General features: G+C 31.9%; 1 protein-coding gene across 2 annotated transcripts in view; it reads right to left on the reverse strand.

Annotated features, from left to right (window-relative positions):
• The window catches only part of Slh (sec1 family domain containing Slh), a 97,168-nt gene that overhangs the window by 27,187 nt on the left and 50,504 nt on the right, over positions 1 to 19,477 (reverse strand). For both annotated transcript variants that reach the window (XM_035368093.2, XM_085826776.1), the window contains exons 11-15: positions 16,516 to 16,649; positions 9,297 to 9,387; positions 9,113 to 9,195; positions 4,900 to 4,981; positions 4,750 to 4,809 (exon numbers count right to left, since the gene is read on the reverse strand). In XM_035368093.2, coding sequence (XP_035223984.1) covers positions 4,750 to 4,809; positions 4,900 to 4,981; positions 9,113 to 9,195; positions 9,297 to 9,387; positions 16,516 to 16,649 — 450 coding nt within the window. The remainder of the gene's footprint in view (positions 1 to 4,749; positions 4,810 to 4,899; positions 4,982 to 9,112; positions 9,196 to 9,296; positions 9,388 to 16,515; positions 16,650 to 19,477) is intronic.

Below are 19,477 nucleotides of genomic sequence, written 5' to 3' on the forward strand. Positions count from 1 at the left end.
ATGCTTCGTAGCAGTGAATATACGATGTCTCAGCAAGATGACATAGTTGAATCGGTAGCCAGGAAGGCAATCAGTCGTTTACAGGAGAGTCAAACGCAATCCATTGTAACGGAAGCGTTAGGATTTTCCTAAAATGTCATTTCCAGATTATGGAATCGGATTTTAGAAACTGGATATGTTTGAGAAATCGTTTTAAAATAAAAGCAGAACATATACGTGCATTTCGTTTAAAAAAATATTAATATATCTCTACTTTGGAGAAATAAAGTGGTCAGGAAGAACGTTTTGGTTGATGTACTGCAAACATTTTATTACACATTTTATCAGACAAATCAAGAAAATAAATAATTAATTATATATAATTAATTACAATAGTTATTAAGTTTAAATATATTTTACAGAAATCGATCAAAATAAAAACTGAAATTTTCCGGAAAATCTTGTTTGGAGACCATTTGGCGCCCCTCTACGAGCGGCGCCCGGGGCATCATGCACCCCCATGCCCCCCTCTCGCTACGCCACTGCAAAGAGGTGTACGCAAAATAAAAATACTATATACTAAATGGTGGCAAAATATTTTTTTTTTTATAAATCGATGATTTCTTTTATTAAATTCAAAAGGAAAATATTTTACATTTTGCTAACCACATATAAGCTTAAACAAATCAAAACAAAAAACAATCTTGTAACATTCAAACATGTCACTTTGAGTGAAAATGTTGCCAAGCAGGTGAAACAAGTAGAAAAATTTCCAATCAGACTGCTGTAAAGTAAAACACGAGACACCAATGATGATAGTTTTAATTCCAGTAACCCTATCTGAAGCTACCAAGTTTATTCCAATCTTTAATTTTCCTGTACACGATCTGTGTGTCTATGCTAGATCTTATTTTCTGCAGCATTTTATATTTTGTCTGAAAGATGAGCGAGAAGAGAAATTCTTATATGGCAAATTTCAATCTGCAGATGATCATGTTTGCTGAAAATTCTAACAATAGTATTGCTGCTTGGCATTTCTACACAAATGAAAAACAAGTTTGAGAGTGGAGAAAGTTAGGTGCAAATTTTGCCAAAGATTTTTCGTTTTGGCAATGATGCAACAAACCAGCATTCAGAAACAATTTCAAAACTAAGACAACTCATTTTATTTAAAACAATTTTTTTTCCTAAACTGAAGAAAGATAAATTAAATAAAAAGCACAATATTTAGCAATTTATCACTTGCACCTGTCTTCTAATAATAATAATAATAATAATAATAACACCCACTGTTTTTTGCAAGATTGGCAGACCTGTATACAAGCCAACTCTTGTAATTTAACTTCAGAAAAAGTTTCAGAAATTCCCAGCTTATATATGAAAATACACAGTAAATTTGAAATATCTTATGCTTTGCCAAATAGCAAGAAAAAGCTTGTATATTGCTGCAACATAAAAGCTTCTATAACCTATAACCTGTTTTTAATTAAAAGTTTCTCTTAAATTCACACAAAATATGAAATAAATAAATTCAAGATTCTGACTTTGGGGTGTACATTTTCAGGTGGAGGACTGTGAATGCTCAAAATCTGATATTACTGTTTTTCTGCAATGCGAGGAACATACACACAAATTCTTCATTATTTAATAGTAGAGATAATTAATTAATTTCACTTTAATAATACAAGTAATTGATTACTAATAGTACAGGTAATTGATTATTAATAGTAGAGATAATTGATTATTAATTTCACTACTTTTTAGTACAGATAATTGTGAATATATATACAATAATTAATCTATAAGTGATTTTTGCAAATATGTTAGTTTTAGTAATTCAAAGCAGAATACAGAGAGGTGACTGCGACCCTATTTAAAAAATCCTGAAAAGTGTTCCTGTGCAGTAAAAATCTGATATAATTTCAAATAATTCTGAATATTCTTGGAAAATACACACAAGTATACACGCTTATTTCCAAACTGTTTCCTTAGCAAAGCAATAAATATAATTTTTTAAATTTATTAAAAACTAATTTATGTCTCACTATATCAATTTGTATAGAAAATAGTTGCCTATCTATTTGGTTTCTCAAGAATTTTTCTTAATAACTGCTAAGATAAACTTGCTTTTTTGGAAGAAGGGGTTACATTCTAAAAGAAATTTTGATGCAGACAATAGCTTTTCACTTAGCCTTTTAAATATTAGATTAGAACTTGCGATATGCATATAAAAATGTGTTGGAGATAAGGAACAGCTAGAAAAAGAGAATGGCTCATGGAATGTAAACATTTTTAGTAAGCTATTTAGTTATGCAAAAAATGATCCCTAAAACTTTAGGGATTTTATGAACTATAAACTTTATACGCAGTTTTTGTGTAATGAGAATGAATAATATTTCAACCTGCACAGCATCTAAGCTATTACAATTCATGGACATTCATCCTGACATATCAACTAAATTAAATGAACATTCAACAACAGAATCATAGAAGTTGGTTGCAATAGATTTAATCCCTTTCGTCAATACTGGGTATTTCTGTTTGCCATCTTCTTTTAAGTCTGAATACTTCAGCCCAAAACTTTAAAATATCACTTTTTGTTGTTGTTGTTGTTGTACAGTACAAACAGCAAAAATAAGACAAACTTAATTGCTTAGGCAAGAAGTTTGACTGCTCAAAATGAACTTTATATAGTCTAAAAGTTTTAAATTTTATATTTTATCTCTAAATGATATATTTGTTCTAACACAGAATTTGAAACACATTTTAACAGATTTGCTGATTACAAAGACTACATTTAACAAATCTGCAAATCCCAGATTTGAGAAAGTAAAAAAAATCCAGAATTCCAGCTACAGCCAGACTACCCCCCCCCTCCTTCGAGAATAATATACAAATTTTAATAACACATAGTGAAAAACATCAATAGTTCTACATTAAAATTGGCCACCATATAAGCCTTTGCCGACTTTTGAAATTTGCATGCTAAGGATAGGGCGAACGAGTTTGAAGCATTAAATATTTTGTAGAACTATATATAATTGCATTAAACATGTTTGATATCACTTTTTGATGGAAAATGAAATGGCACAGTTTCAACCCAGGACTTCTTAACAACAACTAAAGTAAGAGCCCAAATGAATTATATTTGTTCAAAAATATATCGGAATTATTCCAGAGAAAACATTTATCACCAAATAAAGAACATACCCTGCATAAGCTGAAAATCTTTAACACTTTTCTAACGCTAAGTTGGGGAGGGGTCGGCTTACATATGGCTTAATATCGTAGGTACTGTTTTATCAGCTTAGTGCAAGAGATAAATCACCAAATATTGCACTTTTTTTATTTCTTTAGTTTAAATTCCTAAAGTTTATGAAAAAAAGTCATTCCAAATGAAATCAAGTATTTGTTTTATGAAAGAGTTGCTTTATTTTCGAAACTGTTTAAAATACTGATTTGGTGCATCATCGGCAAAATGAAAAATACGATGCTTACAAAATATGCACCCCACTTTTTTACTGCTTGAACTAGTTTTCGATTTATGGATAAATGACAAGCAGCCATACTGCTGTTAGAATTTTCCTCAAGCGTGATCACCTGTGGCTTGAAATTTACTATATTAGAATTTCTCTTCCTGCTCACCTTTCAGACAAAAATAAAATGAAGCATCCTATAAGTTCTTTGACACAGATACCATAGATCGTATACAAGACATCAAACAAATGAAAGGAAAAAAATGTGGTAGCTTCAAATAAGTTTACCAGATTTAAAACTATCATCGCTGAGATTCGGTATTTTATCTTACACCAATTTGATTGGAAAATTAACCACCCATTTGATCTGTTTGGCTCATCATGTCTGTAACATGTTTAAACATCACAGGAATATTCCTTTACATTTTGGCATAAAAAAGTGTATTGAATTTTGGGAAAATTTTTAAAGAAAAAGTGTACATTTCACTTATATTTGGCATTATACAGAACATAAATGTTGGCTTAGGAAATATTTTTGGAAAACTTTATTGGAATTAGTAGTTAATGATCATAGCTATAGCAAAATACATTTCCTTGAATATCAAGTCATCAGCTACAAACGTCATGGTATGCAATCACAGCAGGGAAAGATGTACCTTCTTGTTAACCCTCTGACCATGACAATAAAATTCACAAAAGTATAGAAAAAAAATTTTTTTTTCTACCAACAAAAATGACTATAGTGGAATTCCCAGTTTTCTGCCTTTTTAAAAATTTCTTCATGCATATTTGGGATAAAATGTGAACCTGTTATTCAAGGATCTCATGTATGGGGGTTTAACCTTTTAACTGTCATGCCCATCCAAAATGTCATGCCCGAATGTTACTCGGGCTAATTTTTTTTTGTGTGCCTTGTATTGTTATACCCGAATATATATCATTAGCAGTTTATTTCGGCTTCAGTTCAACAGATGGCAGCATTTTACTGAAGGTTTCAAAGGATAGAGGTTAAAGTTCAAAGTGCGTGGAATTTTTAAAAAATTTTTTGACTGTGAGGCAAACATTTCATTTTTGAAATAAAAACAAAATTGACAATTTATGCACCCAAATCATCAAAATAACTTGACAGTTAAAAGGTTAAAGTTGCCACTTTTCTGATGATATTTAAAGTTTCATCTTTTTACACTCTAGTTTATTAGTTTGTCAACTTTGGGGGTCTAAATGCGATGTTTGCTTTAACAAGGAAGTATTTTTTTTAAAATATTTTTTTAAGTTAAGAAATAATCAAACTTACTAAAGTTGCTTTTCCCATAATCTTCTCTTCTATTTCAAAATATACATCTAATTTTCGACTCTGAAAAACAAAAAAATAATAATAAAGAAAGAATACATTTTTTCACTGAAAAAATTGTCATTTAAAATTTAAACTTAAATTTAAACTTACTTTGATATGATCCAATATTGCAGTAGCAATTGTCATATGCATATCAATGAGTCTTTTCTTCTCCAAAAGTTCAGGCAGCGAGCTATAAAATATTTGAAAAAAATCACATAAAAATTTTTTTTCTTTTAAATGTGAAAAACACTTTTTTTTTTCCAGTTAAATAAAACTACACGAGTGGCATAGTTAGAGCTTCTGCCACCCAGGACAGTCCATAAATTTGCTGACCCTCTAGATATAGAAATAAAAAGCTACCAAAAAAAATTTTAAATTGACAGTTATGCAGGCAGTATAGAAATATTGCCCTCCCCAGAGTGTCCCAGACATGCTCTATAGGGTTGAGGTCTGGAGAGCTGGCTAGCCAATCTATCCGGCGAATATCCTCACTCTCAAGAAATTCGTCGACCAGAAGAACTCTATATGTGGCCTCACATTATCGTCCAGTAAGATGAACTCGAGGCCCACTGCATCCCAAAAAGGGCAAACATAGGGCTCCAAAACCTCACACCAGTCACAGAGCCTCTGTCAAAGACGTAGAGAGGTGTGTGGCTGTCCAACATGATGCCTGCCCAGACCATTACACCACCATAATTGTTGATTTTGAGGACATTGGAGGGTAGGTAGCAGGTCCCTTGCTCTCTCCATATGAAATTACATTGAAAATCGGTATTTAGGCTAAAACAGGGACTCGTTGGTTAACAGAGCGGTTTTCCATTGCTCCATACTCAAATCACTATGCTGCCTGCACCATGCTAATCGGACTCTCATGTCCGTAGACTTGAGTGGGACTCACGTCTATGGACATGAGAGTGGCAGTCTTTAGGCAAACAACCCTCTCTCATTCAGTCTTTTGGAAACAGTCACCCTTGTTACAGGGTTCCTGTGGCTGCATACATGACCCGAGAGAGCTGAGAAGCTGTAGCCCCTCTGTTACATCTCACTAAAATGGACAAATAGCGATCTTCTCTGGTCGTCATGGCTCTTGGACGACCTTGCCCAGGCTTTCTCTCGATGGATCCAGTATCCTGGAATTGTTTCCCTAGGTTATACATGACGCTGGGCATTAAATTAAACCCTCTGCATATCTGGACTTGCAATTGGCCTGCCTCTAGCCTCCCCACAATTCGCCACCTCATTCCATCATCTAAACTTTGGTGGTTACTCCTTTTTACTGTTCCGATGCGAATTTAAGCTACTGCTACAAGATAACACCAAGAAATTCGACGAGGTGTGCTAGCAATTGCAATTCGTCTTACCCTCTATGCATTTATAAAGCCTTTTTATTGCTGGCTCCGCCTACACACACGTGTACGCTTACGTATTTGCTGTACAAGATTTGAATTTTTATTTACAAGCAGTCGTTTTTCCTTCAGTTCAGTTCTTTTCATGCAATTCGATAAAATATGCAAATCTCTGAATTTATTTCACCAGTGTATATATTATATAGTAATATCTTAAATATATATACTTTTTAATTCACGGCCGTCAAGACAGAATTTCAGGCGAGCTCATCCCTGCCCTAGATAATCTATAAATGGAGCTAATTCATTCACACCATGTTATACATCTTATTCGAAGATTTGATGCTATACACTTGTTTAGTCTTTTTTACAGTTGTCAAACGACAAATATTTTCAGTTACGAATAACTGCAATAAGAATAATTGCTTTATTTTTCGTAATTTATATGTTAAGCTTTTCCAGGAGTTAATTAAGTCCTCAGAGTCTTAAAAAAAGAGAGAGAGAGAACCAGGCTGATTGATGAGCATCTGTAATTCACAATAAAGATGGTTTCTGGTAATTTTTCTGTAGGATTACAAACTTTATCGAAATCCCATCAGATTTTGTAGTTGAAAGCTGCAGTAAAAATGAAATAATTTCAAAATAATTCTTACTCAAATAGTTTCTTTTTCTGCATTAAAGAAAAATATAATAAATAAATAAAGAAAAAATATTTTCATTATTTATTCTCAAGTTTTGTGCCACTTGAGAAGTTTCCTCAATTTGTTTCATTTTTAGTTTAAGTAAGTTATTTAATGGTTAATACAGCAAATTAGAACTATTTGAAATAAATGCCAGGGCACAAATTTAATATTTAGCTTTCAAAACACTTCCATTACAAAGTATGACCAACATAAATTTCTTGCAGATCCCAACCTTTAGAACTCAGACAGAAAATTAATATAAACTAGAGTTTTCCCCTTTGCTTCATTATTATTTTCATTTATGTAAAAATTAAATAAAAACTTATAAAAAAATCAGCTCCTCAGTTTTTTAGGTTGTGTTTCGCTGCTTGCAATCTGTGTCTGAGGGCACTGTGGTACAGCATTCATTGAGGGATAAATTTTAAAAGAAATACAGTACAAAGTCTGTAATACGGATGCCCATTATCCAGAATTATCTATAATTCGGACCTCAAAGGCACAAACTTATGCATGCGCGCAAAGCACTTACACATGCGCATTTGATGTGCGCATCCGCTACACATATAGCGCATAAAGCCAGTAAAGCATTTACCCATGCGCACTTCCGATAGTGAAGAAAGTGACAGAGAGGTTGTTGAAAACAAAAAAATTTCGATTGATAAGTTAGTCGGTATTCTCGACACAGCAATTACAGGACTTGAACAGTGGAACTTTATAACTGAACAAGAAATTATAGACAGTATTAGCCCAAAAAATGAGGCAACTTAAACAACTTACATTGTAAGAAATGTTTAATAAAATAAACAAATAAATATTAAGCTTTTTTTTTTTTTTTGTAAATTTTGATACCCTTTAGATCATAATTGCTCTTTATTTCATAAATTATGGTTTCATATTTTTAACTGTATAATTTCTGCATGCCATCTTACCAGATTTAAATTGATGATCTATAATCCAGAAAAACCCAATCTGGAATCACCGAAGTCCCGACGAGTCCGGATTACGGACTTTGTACTGTAGATTGTATTCTAAAAAATTATGAGTTAGTCTTTACTTACATTTTACTATTCATGGTAAATTTTGTTTATTGTTAACTAATTATTCCTTCACATAGTATTGATTAATTAGAATTGATTATTACTGATTACTAAAAAATTCGATATCTGTAAGTCAATGCTCAAGAACTCATTTTGATATAATAGTCATGAATTTGGGGAACCAGAGGGGAAAACTTTGCTAACTGGTGAAAATTATGGTTAAAAGATGAAAATGCTGAGCTGTTAATCATATCCAGTATGAATTACTGTTATCTGAGTGCATGAGGTACCTTTTTAGGGATATATGCATTAAGTCAAAATGCAAGGTAAAATTTCTCTAGCCCTCTTATACATATATTTAAGAAAATTTAAGAAAATTTTGTACTCATTACAAGAAATAAAACACAAAAAGTTTGATTCCCGCATAAAAAAAATGACTAAAATATTTGATACTAAAATCACAAATCAGTTTTAGGGGCCGTACACAAATTGAAAATAAAAATGTTTGCATTTGTATATAACTCAAAATAAAATATTCAGAAAATGTTTTCTGATGTTAATAAATTATATGACGAGAATTTAAATGCAAATTATTATTAAAAAGACTGATCAGTTTAATTTTTTCCCCTAAAAATGAGACTTCATTCACAGAATCTTATAGAAAGCACGTGCAGGCTTTAGTACTGGCAAGCAGCTAAATTGTAACATTATTTGCATTAATTAAAAATTAAAAAAATATTTGTACCTTAAAGAAATTTTTACTAAACCAGATTATGATTTTAAAGTAATAAAACTTCATGAAAGTATTATAACACATTTTTAGATTTTGAAAATTTATAAATTACTTGTGAAAAAATCTTTATACGTACAAAATGTAATAAAATTATAAATAAAGACATTAAAAAATCACAAAAGAATATCATTAAATGACATTTAAGGGGAAAAAGATGAACAACAAATTACCAAAATTTATTAACTGACACTTCGATGCAAATTCGAAATGATGTGAAATATCCAAAATTTTGGAATTAAATATAGCTGTCAATTTTTGTTGCATGGGAGTCAATTTTTGTTGCTTTGTCTTTTAGAATAAGTACATAATTTTCCTAAATATAAGTACAGAGGCTAGAGGAAGGTGACAAATTGAGATTTCATATTTTATATAAAATATCTTTTAAAATCTGCACAATATTAATTAATATAGCCACTAATTCAAAGACAAACATTTATGGAATATTTTATTAGACAAAAATACCTAACAGCTGATGTTAATTTTGCAGTATTATCTGAGACATTTCCAATCACTTCATCCGTAGCAGCATTATCACCTTCCAAACCCTATGAAATAAAAAAGTTATTGCTCTAATTTGATAAATAAATTTATGCTACAGAATTAGCACTGACACTTTAAAAAGTAATGCAAATGCATGAAAATCTACCATGGCAGCTTTCAGCCTTTTTACTTCTTCTTCAGATGTTCTGTATGAATCTAGCTCTTCTTGAACTGCTTCAGCAACAATGGGGAATGGGCTAAAAATAGAAACTGTAACTTGAATCTAGTATTATTTCAGAAATGCATATATTTAAGTAATTGATACCGTATTTATTGGCATATTATGTTTTCTTTTCCTATTCATTTTAACACACTCACTGTGAAAGCCAATTAAGCATACTCATTTACATAGCCCAAGATCCCATCCACATTTTTATGCTTTAAAATTATTTTCTACTGCTTTATTATTCACATACAGATATAACAGATTACTAAATTCATATGAGTATACTCATAGTTGGCATATGAAATGATATTTTTGATCCTTGTGGCAACTATGAGATAACTCGAAACTAGATAAACAATACTCACTTGCTCTGCACATTCACACAAAACCCCTAATGTGCGATATGTTATTTTCTTTTCGCTTTTCACAAAACAGGAATTTAAGCAGTTTGCTTACACTTCCCAAGAAAATAAATATTAATAAAAATGATTTTACATTCTTAACTTTAACCCTCTAACTGCGTATCACGTGATTTCCACGGGCAACGAAGAAGTAGCAAAATTTGCGCAACCCGCGATTAACACAGGGATGCATTTTCCCCATTTATTTAACTATGCAACCCACTTTTTTCCTATTCATGGTTTCATTTCTGCTTTTTTGTAATGTTTAATTATTTATTCAGATCTGGGTTAATAGATGGCATTAGTTGTCCATATTTCTGCAAAATATATAAACATATTTTGCACCATTTTGCATGCTCTTTTCAATAACTCAAAGATGTCTGTAGTTCAACATTTTGCTAGATATATATTCCTCAATTCCATCAAGAAAGAAACACGTACACAGTTTGTTTCTTAAAAAAAAAAAAAAAAAAAAAAAAAAAAAAAAAAAAAAAAAAAACTGAAACTGGCAAAAAAATTCGCAAAGAAACAAATATTTGGTGCAAAGATGGCGAAATAGGATGCCTTGTTTCGAACTTTATCATATTACACTTCATTTCTAATAAATGTTTTGTAAATATTTTGCATATTTTCATTAGTATATACGTTTACTATTGTATTTTATAAAATAAATCATAATTTAACCAAGATTAATTTTCAAAATTTTTCTTTTATATGATTATTCTTATTAAATTTTCCGATAACCTTTTTTTATAATCTAATTCTATGCTTGGAAAAAAAAACACAAAAAACTTTTGCATATTTAGCTTAAAACTATATGTAGATTTGAAAAAGCCAGATGTCCCTTCCTGCATGCCCAACACCTAAGCATTGCAAGCATTTACTGAGGCAATATTCATACTCAAAAACTTAAGTTATGAAAAGCAAATTATCCTATAGTTGGCAAGTAAACCCAATTTACTACTTACGAGGACTCTCACAGATATGCATACAAATTATGTATGGATTGAATGTACACAAAATTGATGAAAGCTTGATGAAATTTATTTTCCTCCAAAATACTTAACAGTGCTGGAATTTTTCACACTAAAGAACTCGTACAACTCTTCTCAGTATGATACAGTACAACCACTTCAGACTACTAAGAACATTGAACACAAGACAATACCAAAAGCCTCAAATGCATAAGTTTGCAGAGTGATCTCTCAACACTCTGAGCTAAACTCTGAACTAAACTGATGCTCTCTCTGGCTTTATAAAGTTTCGATCCATCTAATGAGAAACTTTCAGTACATTCCAGGCATACACAGTTATAGTTACATAGGGATTGGACCAGTTACAGTCACACAGGGATCAGACCAATATGCTGCCAAATGGTCACCAAGTTTGATGGCTTTTGATGAGTTTTTGGCAAACTTGCCACCAAAAATTAGTCGCAAAAACAATCGCCAGCTTGGTATGGTAAGATAGGTATTTATCTCAATGTTAAATAGATTTACCCATGTAACTTTAATTTTCTGGCAATGCTTCTTATTGTGAGCCCTTTCATGTTACATTATATGAGCGATATTACAATTTACATATAATTTATGAAATTTATCATACTATACTTTACACTGTTAACATAAATCAGAAGTTCCCAAACCATATCTTGAAAAAACTAGAGGGATAATTATGCAAGGGGAAGAAATATGTGGTATTTTCCTTAATTAACAAATTAAAGAAACTGCTTCTACATGTGAGAGCATTCTTTGAACAGCTGAAATTGATTCCATATTTCAGTTAGCTTTAGGCGAGAGTTTCTTAAACTGCGAGTCACCAAACATTTTATAGCAGTTTGGGTATTTCTTCAACTTATAATAATTTTACAATTACCAAATATTTTTACATAGTGCATAATAGATAAAGATAAAACAATACAGGCAAAGAAAACAAGAAAATGTTTCGACGAATTCTTTTTGTAACATAAATGTTCTTTTTACTTGTTTTGTACGTAATTTTTACTTGTTTTGTCTGTAGCTTATTTAAAATTTTCCCGTTGTTCTATGTCTTAAAATTAGAAATTAAAGTTAATGCCTTAAAACTGCAATAATATATTACAGTACAAGTGAAAAAATTAAAAAATTGACAGTTTCACTTACGAGTCTGTCGGATTTGCCCAATGCTTATGGGGTCCCACAAAATTTTCCTAAATATTCGGGGTCCTAAGGTCGCGAAAAAATCTCAGTGATAAAAAGGGCTCGCAACTGAAAAAAGTTTAAGAAGCAAATGCAAAAATGCAATCATACTGAAACTCATTTACCTTCACTATTTGATTCCTAAGCAAAGATATACACTCATGAAGAGAAAATAAATAAAAACAAATATATTACAATACAAAATATATATTAAACACCACACATTTTCAAATATAAGAGCTTTTTTCTTCAAAAATTTGCCCCAAATTCAAAACGTGTATACAAGCCATAATGAAAAAAAAAAAAAAAAAAAAAAAAGTCTTGTCTTAATTAAATATGTTGCCACTAGGATGAAAATTTATCTAACAAGCAAAATAAGTGTAATACTATCAAATGAAATTGCAATAAAGTAAAACACAAAATACCGACGATGATAGTATCATTTATTCCATTCATTTGTTGTGTTTTATATGACCTGTGGTATGTGTGCTAGTGCCGTTTTCTGTGCCATTTTACTTTTTGTTTGAAACACGAGCAGGAAGAGAAATTTTTACACGGCAAAAATCAAATTGCAAATGACTACGCATGCTAAAGTCAAACAACACTTTGGCTACTCAGCAATTCTAAATAAAAGAAAAACAAATTTGAGAAAGGCGGGTACAAATTTCGGAAAAAGATAAGAGAATTTCATCATTCTGCATGCAACAAACCAGCATTATAAAAAATAAAATAATTCATTTTTCATAAAATATTTAACCCATTTCATTTAAAATTAATTTTTTTCATGAACATAAGAAATATAAACTAAAGAAATAAAAAAGTACGATATTTAGTGATTTAGCATTTGTGCCTGAACATAGGAAAAGTATCTACGTTTTTCACGAGATTTGAGGATCCGTTAAAAACTGACCTTCTGCAAAAGTTCCAAAAGTTCTTGGCTTATGTATGGAAATATATGGTACTTATCAAAATTTACATTTTCATAGTGGCTTGTAGTCAGCGAGACTTACAAAGTGAACATGAACATAAAGGCATTTATGATAATTAAAATTTATGTTATCCTAGAAATTAATGCTTAAAAATATTTAAACATTTTTGCCAATTATTACATCTTAAGTGGGTGTTTTCTCATCAAACTCTTCATCATACAGTGAGAGGTTTTTTTTTTCAATTAGCTTGTGAATTACTTCTGCTTTGTGATGAAACTATTTGTTAAAGGATTATAAAAATAAAAATGCTTCTCTCCTCCACATCAAAAATTTAATAATGTTTTAAAGTATGAAAGCACTTTCCTTTGTGTAAAAGAACATTGTAAAATTTACATATTTCAAAGAGAATTAAAGAAAAAAATCCATTTAGTTATTTACAAATCTGTCATCACTAGATTCATCATCAGTAAGTTTGTTTTTGCAGGTATAATTCGACAAATTACCAGCATACAATTCTTTATCATCATATTCTATTCTATCATAGTCCATTTTTAGGAAATTACTGTAAAAAAAAGAAATTACCGGTGGGACCGGGAACCCTATCACCACAAAACACACTGATAACTCGAAAATGGGTTTCATCATTCCCACACTTTAATAACAATATGCACTAAACGAGTTTAGTCATCTCCCACTTAGGATGTGTTAAGGATTAATATACATAAGCAAGTAATAAAACGGTTAGATAAGTTTCAAGGGAAACATTTTTTTTTTCAACAGCAATAATTATTCAACAGATTATCCTTCTTTCCTTTTTTTTAACACATTAAATTACATTAAATTACCAGTTATGGCTTTTAATAAAGAATATTCTTTAAAAAATACAATACACATGCAATGAAACCATGTTCATGAAAAGAATATGCAACTGCAGCTAGTTTATATCTTTTATTCCAGACCTACATTTTTCATGCAAACACTTTAATAGCGCAGAAAGTGTGCCACCAGTTTTTTTTTTACTTTCCGCACTTTGGCACATATCATTCAATCACTCTACATCCCTGAACTTATACCAAAATTTTCCAATAAATACAGGAATAAATAATGCGTTTTCTGAAAAAAAAAATCCTGTTATTATTATAACATACGTTAATATGAAAACACAGATGCAGTGGTGAAAGATATACAATAAGTGAAATATTGTACATATTTTTTTTTTTCTTCTGTAATCTAGATCGAAAGTAACTTCTCAGTATGCTGTAATGTCTCTCATCGTTGGTTGATAATCAATTTCACTCCTTTGCAGTGTTCGCTGATTTTACAGTGCTTTTGTATTGCACAACTGAGCAGGCTTCTCTGGCACATATTTTAGGTATCTGGGTTTATCCTAACATGACCTGGTTAAGTTTCCTATGCCAGTCTATGACTTTTTGAGGGTGTTTAAACTCGTGGATCTCGTCTAGCAGAAGCTGGACTTGAGGATTAGCAACAACACAACTGTAGATACCACGATTCTTGGAACATGGTATGCAATAAGCCAAATCCCAGATATGCATGCCATCTTCATGCTTTTCAAAAATCTTTTTTACTTCCATGGGGATCCTAAATATTTTTTAGTTGCTTCACCTTTCTCAATTCAATTACACTGTTAATGATTTTTAAAAAAATCTGCATGAAAAACAGAAAATCACATGAAAATTCATAGCACAGGTTGTTTACTAAATAGTAGTAGCAATAGACATTCTGATGCGCATAGTTCAAAAAAGGTAAACAAGGATTAGGCAAAATAATAACCGTGTTTAGCGCAGATTTTAGTCAAGAATCTATCAAATTTGAGGGCAAACAGGTGCTGGTTCTTCTTCATGAGATGCGAAGAAATCTGCAATGGAGAGAAAGCCACAGTTTTGTTTATACCTAAAAGAAATAAAGCAAACCAGAAGATAGTGCTATCTATGGGCAGAAATAGCAACGAAAATTGAAAACGTAAGTTAATTGAATTTTGAAAGGACTAGGAAAGGCTGGATTGGAATTGAAGTCATTAATTAAACAAGATAAATCTTTATGAATGTGAAAAGTGTCAAGAAAATCCAATTCACCAATGGAAGAAGCTTTTTGGATAATTTTTGCAGGCCAAAATTCAAAATTGTGATTAAATTTCCAACTATGATTAGCTGTTGAAGACTTGTTACTTTTGTCTTTTTAGACATAAGAATTGCGTTCCTTAACTCTCTAAGCGGCAAGGCCGTATATATATGACCTAGAATATTTATTGTGATATCTGTAAGAATGTATATATATGTGCATATTAAAATATGTCAACGAAATTAAGGCAATATATCAAAAGAAAACAAATCAAGGTATGAAATACCAGGAGAGTTTTTGCATTAAAATCAAAAAAAATAATTTGTTCTCATAGTAGTTTTGGGAAATTTGTGCTTTCTTAGCAAAAATCATGGTGTCCCAGAGGGTTGATGTGAAATTTTAATGCTCTTTTAGTTTGGTCTGTATATCTGAAATCACACTGACTAGATATGTTATAAATTCTTCAAGAATTAAAGACAGAAATGGAATCTTTAAGAATTGAACCATGAATTTTATTCATAGATGGGAAAATTTTTGAAAATTGAACATCTGGAAAATCCATACAATTTTGTAACTGATAGAAGAATGAAATGGAAGCATGATACGGTTACTAATGTTATTTTTAAAAGCCGAAAGTCTTCTTTGATGGCAAGATGAAAATTTGCAAAGGCTTTATTCATGATCACGGAAGAAAATCCTCAGCTAATAGTAACTGATCTCAGCTGATCATTAGCAAGAAAAGATTCTTTGAAAAAACACTGAGAGCACTAAATACATAATGGTAAAAAAGCTATTTTTTGCTTCGCTGGGTGACATGACTTAGCATGGGAAGCAAACAAACAGAAAAGGGAGTTTGCCTCCCGATGGGCAAAGTCATGTCACTCCTTTTGGGTATAAGCACAACTGTCGCTTTTGTTTCATTGCATATTTCTTTGCTCCCGATGAATAGGGACCTGTACCTGTTTGCCTTCAAAATCAATAGTGTCTTGACTATAATCTACACCAGACATGAGGTTGTTGTTTTGCCTAATTTTATGCTTAGTGTTTCTCTTCTGTCTTCAGAGGTAAACAAGGGTAGTACATGTAGTGATGGCTCATCAAACTCAAGACATATTCCAAACAATGGTTTTTGCGTAAAAACGGAACATGTATTAAGCTGAATATATTTCAAAGCCAAAGTACCAATGCCCACCAAAGTACCAATGCATCTGAAGAAGTAGACAATAAGCTTCCAATAAGAAGGTTTGGTAAACATTGACTCATTTAGTGTTTGACTTAATTTTGAATGTTACCTATAGTTTGCAAATTTTATCATTATTATTATGTGAAGTGTTAGAGAAGTACTCGCACTATCAGCATTATGCAATTCTTCTTACATAATCATGCAAGAAGGATTAATTTTGAAGTGGCACATTTTGCGAAGATTTATTATAAGCATGTTAACATTTTGTTTGGATAAAAAGGGAGAAATAATCAAGTTAAAAAGATTATTGCAAATCAAAAGCAATCTATCTTATCCACTTTTCTTTAAAAAAAAAATTGAGGGGAGAGGTAAAGGATCAATAGTTACCTTCCTTTATATTGCGTCCAAAATTTATCAGTGCAGGAAAGATCAAAAGTTTTTGTTCGTTTTCGTGGTCTTGCTCCTAAGTGAGTTGTTTTCTCTGTTGTTTCATCCATAGTTACACGATTCAGCTGCAGATCCTAAAATATATATATACACATATAGTCCAATAAATAAAGATTAGGATTTAATTTAGTATCATAAAGTCAATTTTGTACTCTCTATCTAACCCTGCTTTCTGCAAAGTTGTCAATCATTGGTGACTAATCTTTTGTCAACCAAAAATCACCTAATAGAACAATGAATTAATTAAAAATGCATAAAGAAACACTGAAAATTACGAGGCGTATTCGGAAACTAAGTACCGTTTTGAAAAAAAAAATAGTAAAACAATTTTTTCGAATCCAATTTTATTTTTACATGAAAATACATGCCTTAAACTATTTTTCACCATAGTTTCCGCCAATGATCAAACACTTGTCATAGCGGGTTACCAGTTTTTGTATACCATCGTCAAAGAAACTTCCCGCCAGTTTTGATAACCATGACTCCACAGCATTTTTTGTGTCATCGTCAGATACAAAGCGCTTGCCACCAAGCTCGCGCTTCATGTGCAGGAACAAGTGATAGTTGGACGGCGCCAAGTCCGGGCTGTACGGCGGGTGATCAAACTGCTCCCAATGAAACTGTCGAATTAACGATTGATTGACACCAGCAGTATGGGGCCGAGCATTATCATGGAGCAACACAACTCCTTTACTGAGCATTCCTCTTCGTTTGTTTTGAATGGCACGCCTTAGTTTTGTTAAAGTCTCACAATACCGTGCCACATTAATGGTTTCAAATCTGGGAAGAAATTCAGTAAGCAAAACGCCTTTCCTATCCCAGAAGACAGCGCACATGATTTTTTGTGATGACATTGTCACTTTGAACTTTTGTTTTTTCGGAGAATGAGTGTGTCTCCACTCCATCGATTGTTGTTTCGATTCTGGTGTGAAATGACACACCCAAGTTTCATCACCTGTCACAATTTGGTTTAAAAAGTTTTCTCCCTCATCACTGTACCGCATGAGAAATGTCAGGGCACTACCAAGTCGCTTTGTTTTGTGAACATCAGTGAGCATTTTTAAAACCCATCGGGAACACAGTTTGCGATAATTCAAGCGGTCAGACACAATTTCGAACAAAACAGTACGTGAAATTTGTGGAAATGCCTCTGAAAGAGTTGTCATTGTGAAGCGTCTGTTCTCATGAATTGCTTCATCAACTTTTCTTACCAAATCATCGGTGACAACAGAAGGCCGACCACTCCGATCCTCGGCGTGGACATTTGTTCGACCTGCATTAAACATTCTTACCCACTTTCTCACCATTCCATCACTTATCGCGTATTCACCGTAAACTTCTGTCACTTGACGATAAATTTTGGCCGGTTTAACATTTCTCGCGTTCAAAAATTTAATCACGGCACGAATCTCACAGTCAGCGGGAGAACTAATTGTCTTAAACATTTTGAATGTGCACAACAAACTGAAAACACAACATAGAGCAACCAAAATGGCGACAATTGTCAGTGAACGAGAAAGACTAATGCGCATGCGCGGGACACCTACCACAGCGCTGCGACGGCGCTAGAATGAAATGATATTTAGTTTCTGAATATGCTACGTACATTAAAAAGAAACATATTAACTAAATTAAAAATGTAAGAAACAGCCATAATGAAACACTTTATTTTTTCACAGTCTGTGTTCCCAATTTCCTATCTGTGTGCACAGCAATCTGTTTCAACTTTTTTTTAAAAAATTAAATAGAGAACTGCAGAATTCTTGGCATTGCAGAGCCACTTGGCACAACTCTCCAAGTACACATCAACTTGTTTTAACTTAAAAAAATCAGGGAATTGCAAAATTCAGAAAAGGCTACTCTTACTAAAAAACATCAGAGCAGAAACCACAAATATGATCCTTGAATTTCAAAACAGCACACAATGCTTCAGCTGACAGTTTTGTGGCTTAAAACATAAAAATCAATAAGTCCATTCACACCTGTTTAACACGGTTTAAGCCATACCCAGTTAGAAAACGGGACAGTTATGTAAGCATAAATGCTGTACCTGACTCAGGAAAGCCATCAACCAATGTTTGCTTTGCACTGATTGATGGTTCTTATGAAAAAATACAATTTTTAGGAAAAATCCCTAAATCAGTTTTTGTGACACAGCAAGTCTTGCTTAGAAACGAAGTTCAGCTTATACCTCTTATGATTTAAAGCCACCATGTGAACAAATCTTAATGTGCACACGACAACTGCCAGATAAATATATTTTCATGAAAATTTGCATTGCCTATTTTGGCAACGTAGCACGTTGTCTACTGATTCTTGTCAGGGTTGGGCAGAAATTTTGTTTTTTACATAAATTAAACAGATTTATTGAGAATTAATCGGGCTTTTATAACGGCAAAAAATTTATGTCATGTTTAGCCATTATTGGTAGTAAATCGCATTGTCTTACAACAGCTTTTGTTTCATTCTAATCATAATCCTATATATATTGGAATTACAAATTCTTATTTGCTTAGTTTTACATTAAAAAAAGTTTTTAAAATTAATATTCCAGTTAAATAAGATTTCCAGTTAGTGAAATGCTGGATAATTGGGTTTTTACTGCACTTTTATCATTGGACCTTATAAAAATTCATACGCAAAAATTAGATGCTACATACAAGGAAGCAACTTAAAAAACTATTATTACAGGAATTGATTTATTAATCATTGTTGGATTTCGAAACGTTCAATAATCATTGTGAACTAAACAGTATGAAACAATTACTGTTTAGTTTTTTTTAACTTTACACTAGCAAGGACAATTTAAATATTAATTATAAATAAAAATTCAGCAAGAAATTCTGAAATTTCCATACATATTAAAAACTAAACACCAATATTTTATACAGCTTGAATTTCA

The sequence above is a fragment of the Stegodyphus dumicola genome, chromosome 11, assembly GCF_044657685.1.
Source record: "Stegodyphus dumicola isolate Sdum_Otavi_A_Nest chromosome 11, ASM4465768v1".
In the NCBI taxonomy this organism is placed as follows: Eukaryota; Metazoa; Arthropoda; class Arachnida; order Araneae; family Eresidae; genus Stegodyphus; species Stegodyphus dumicola.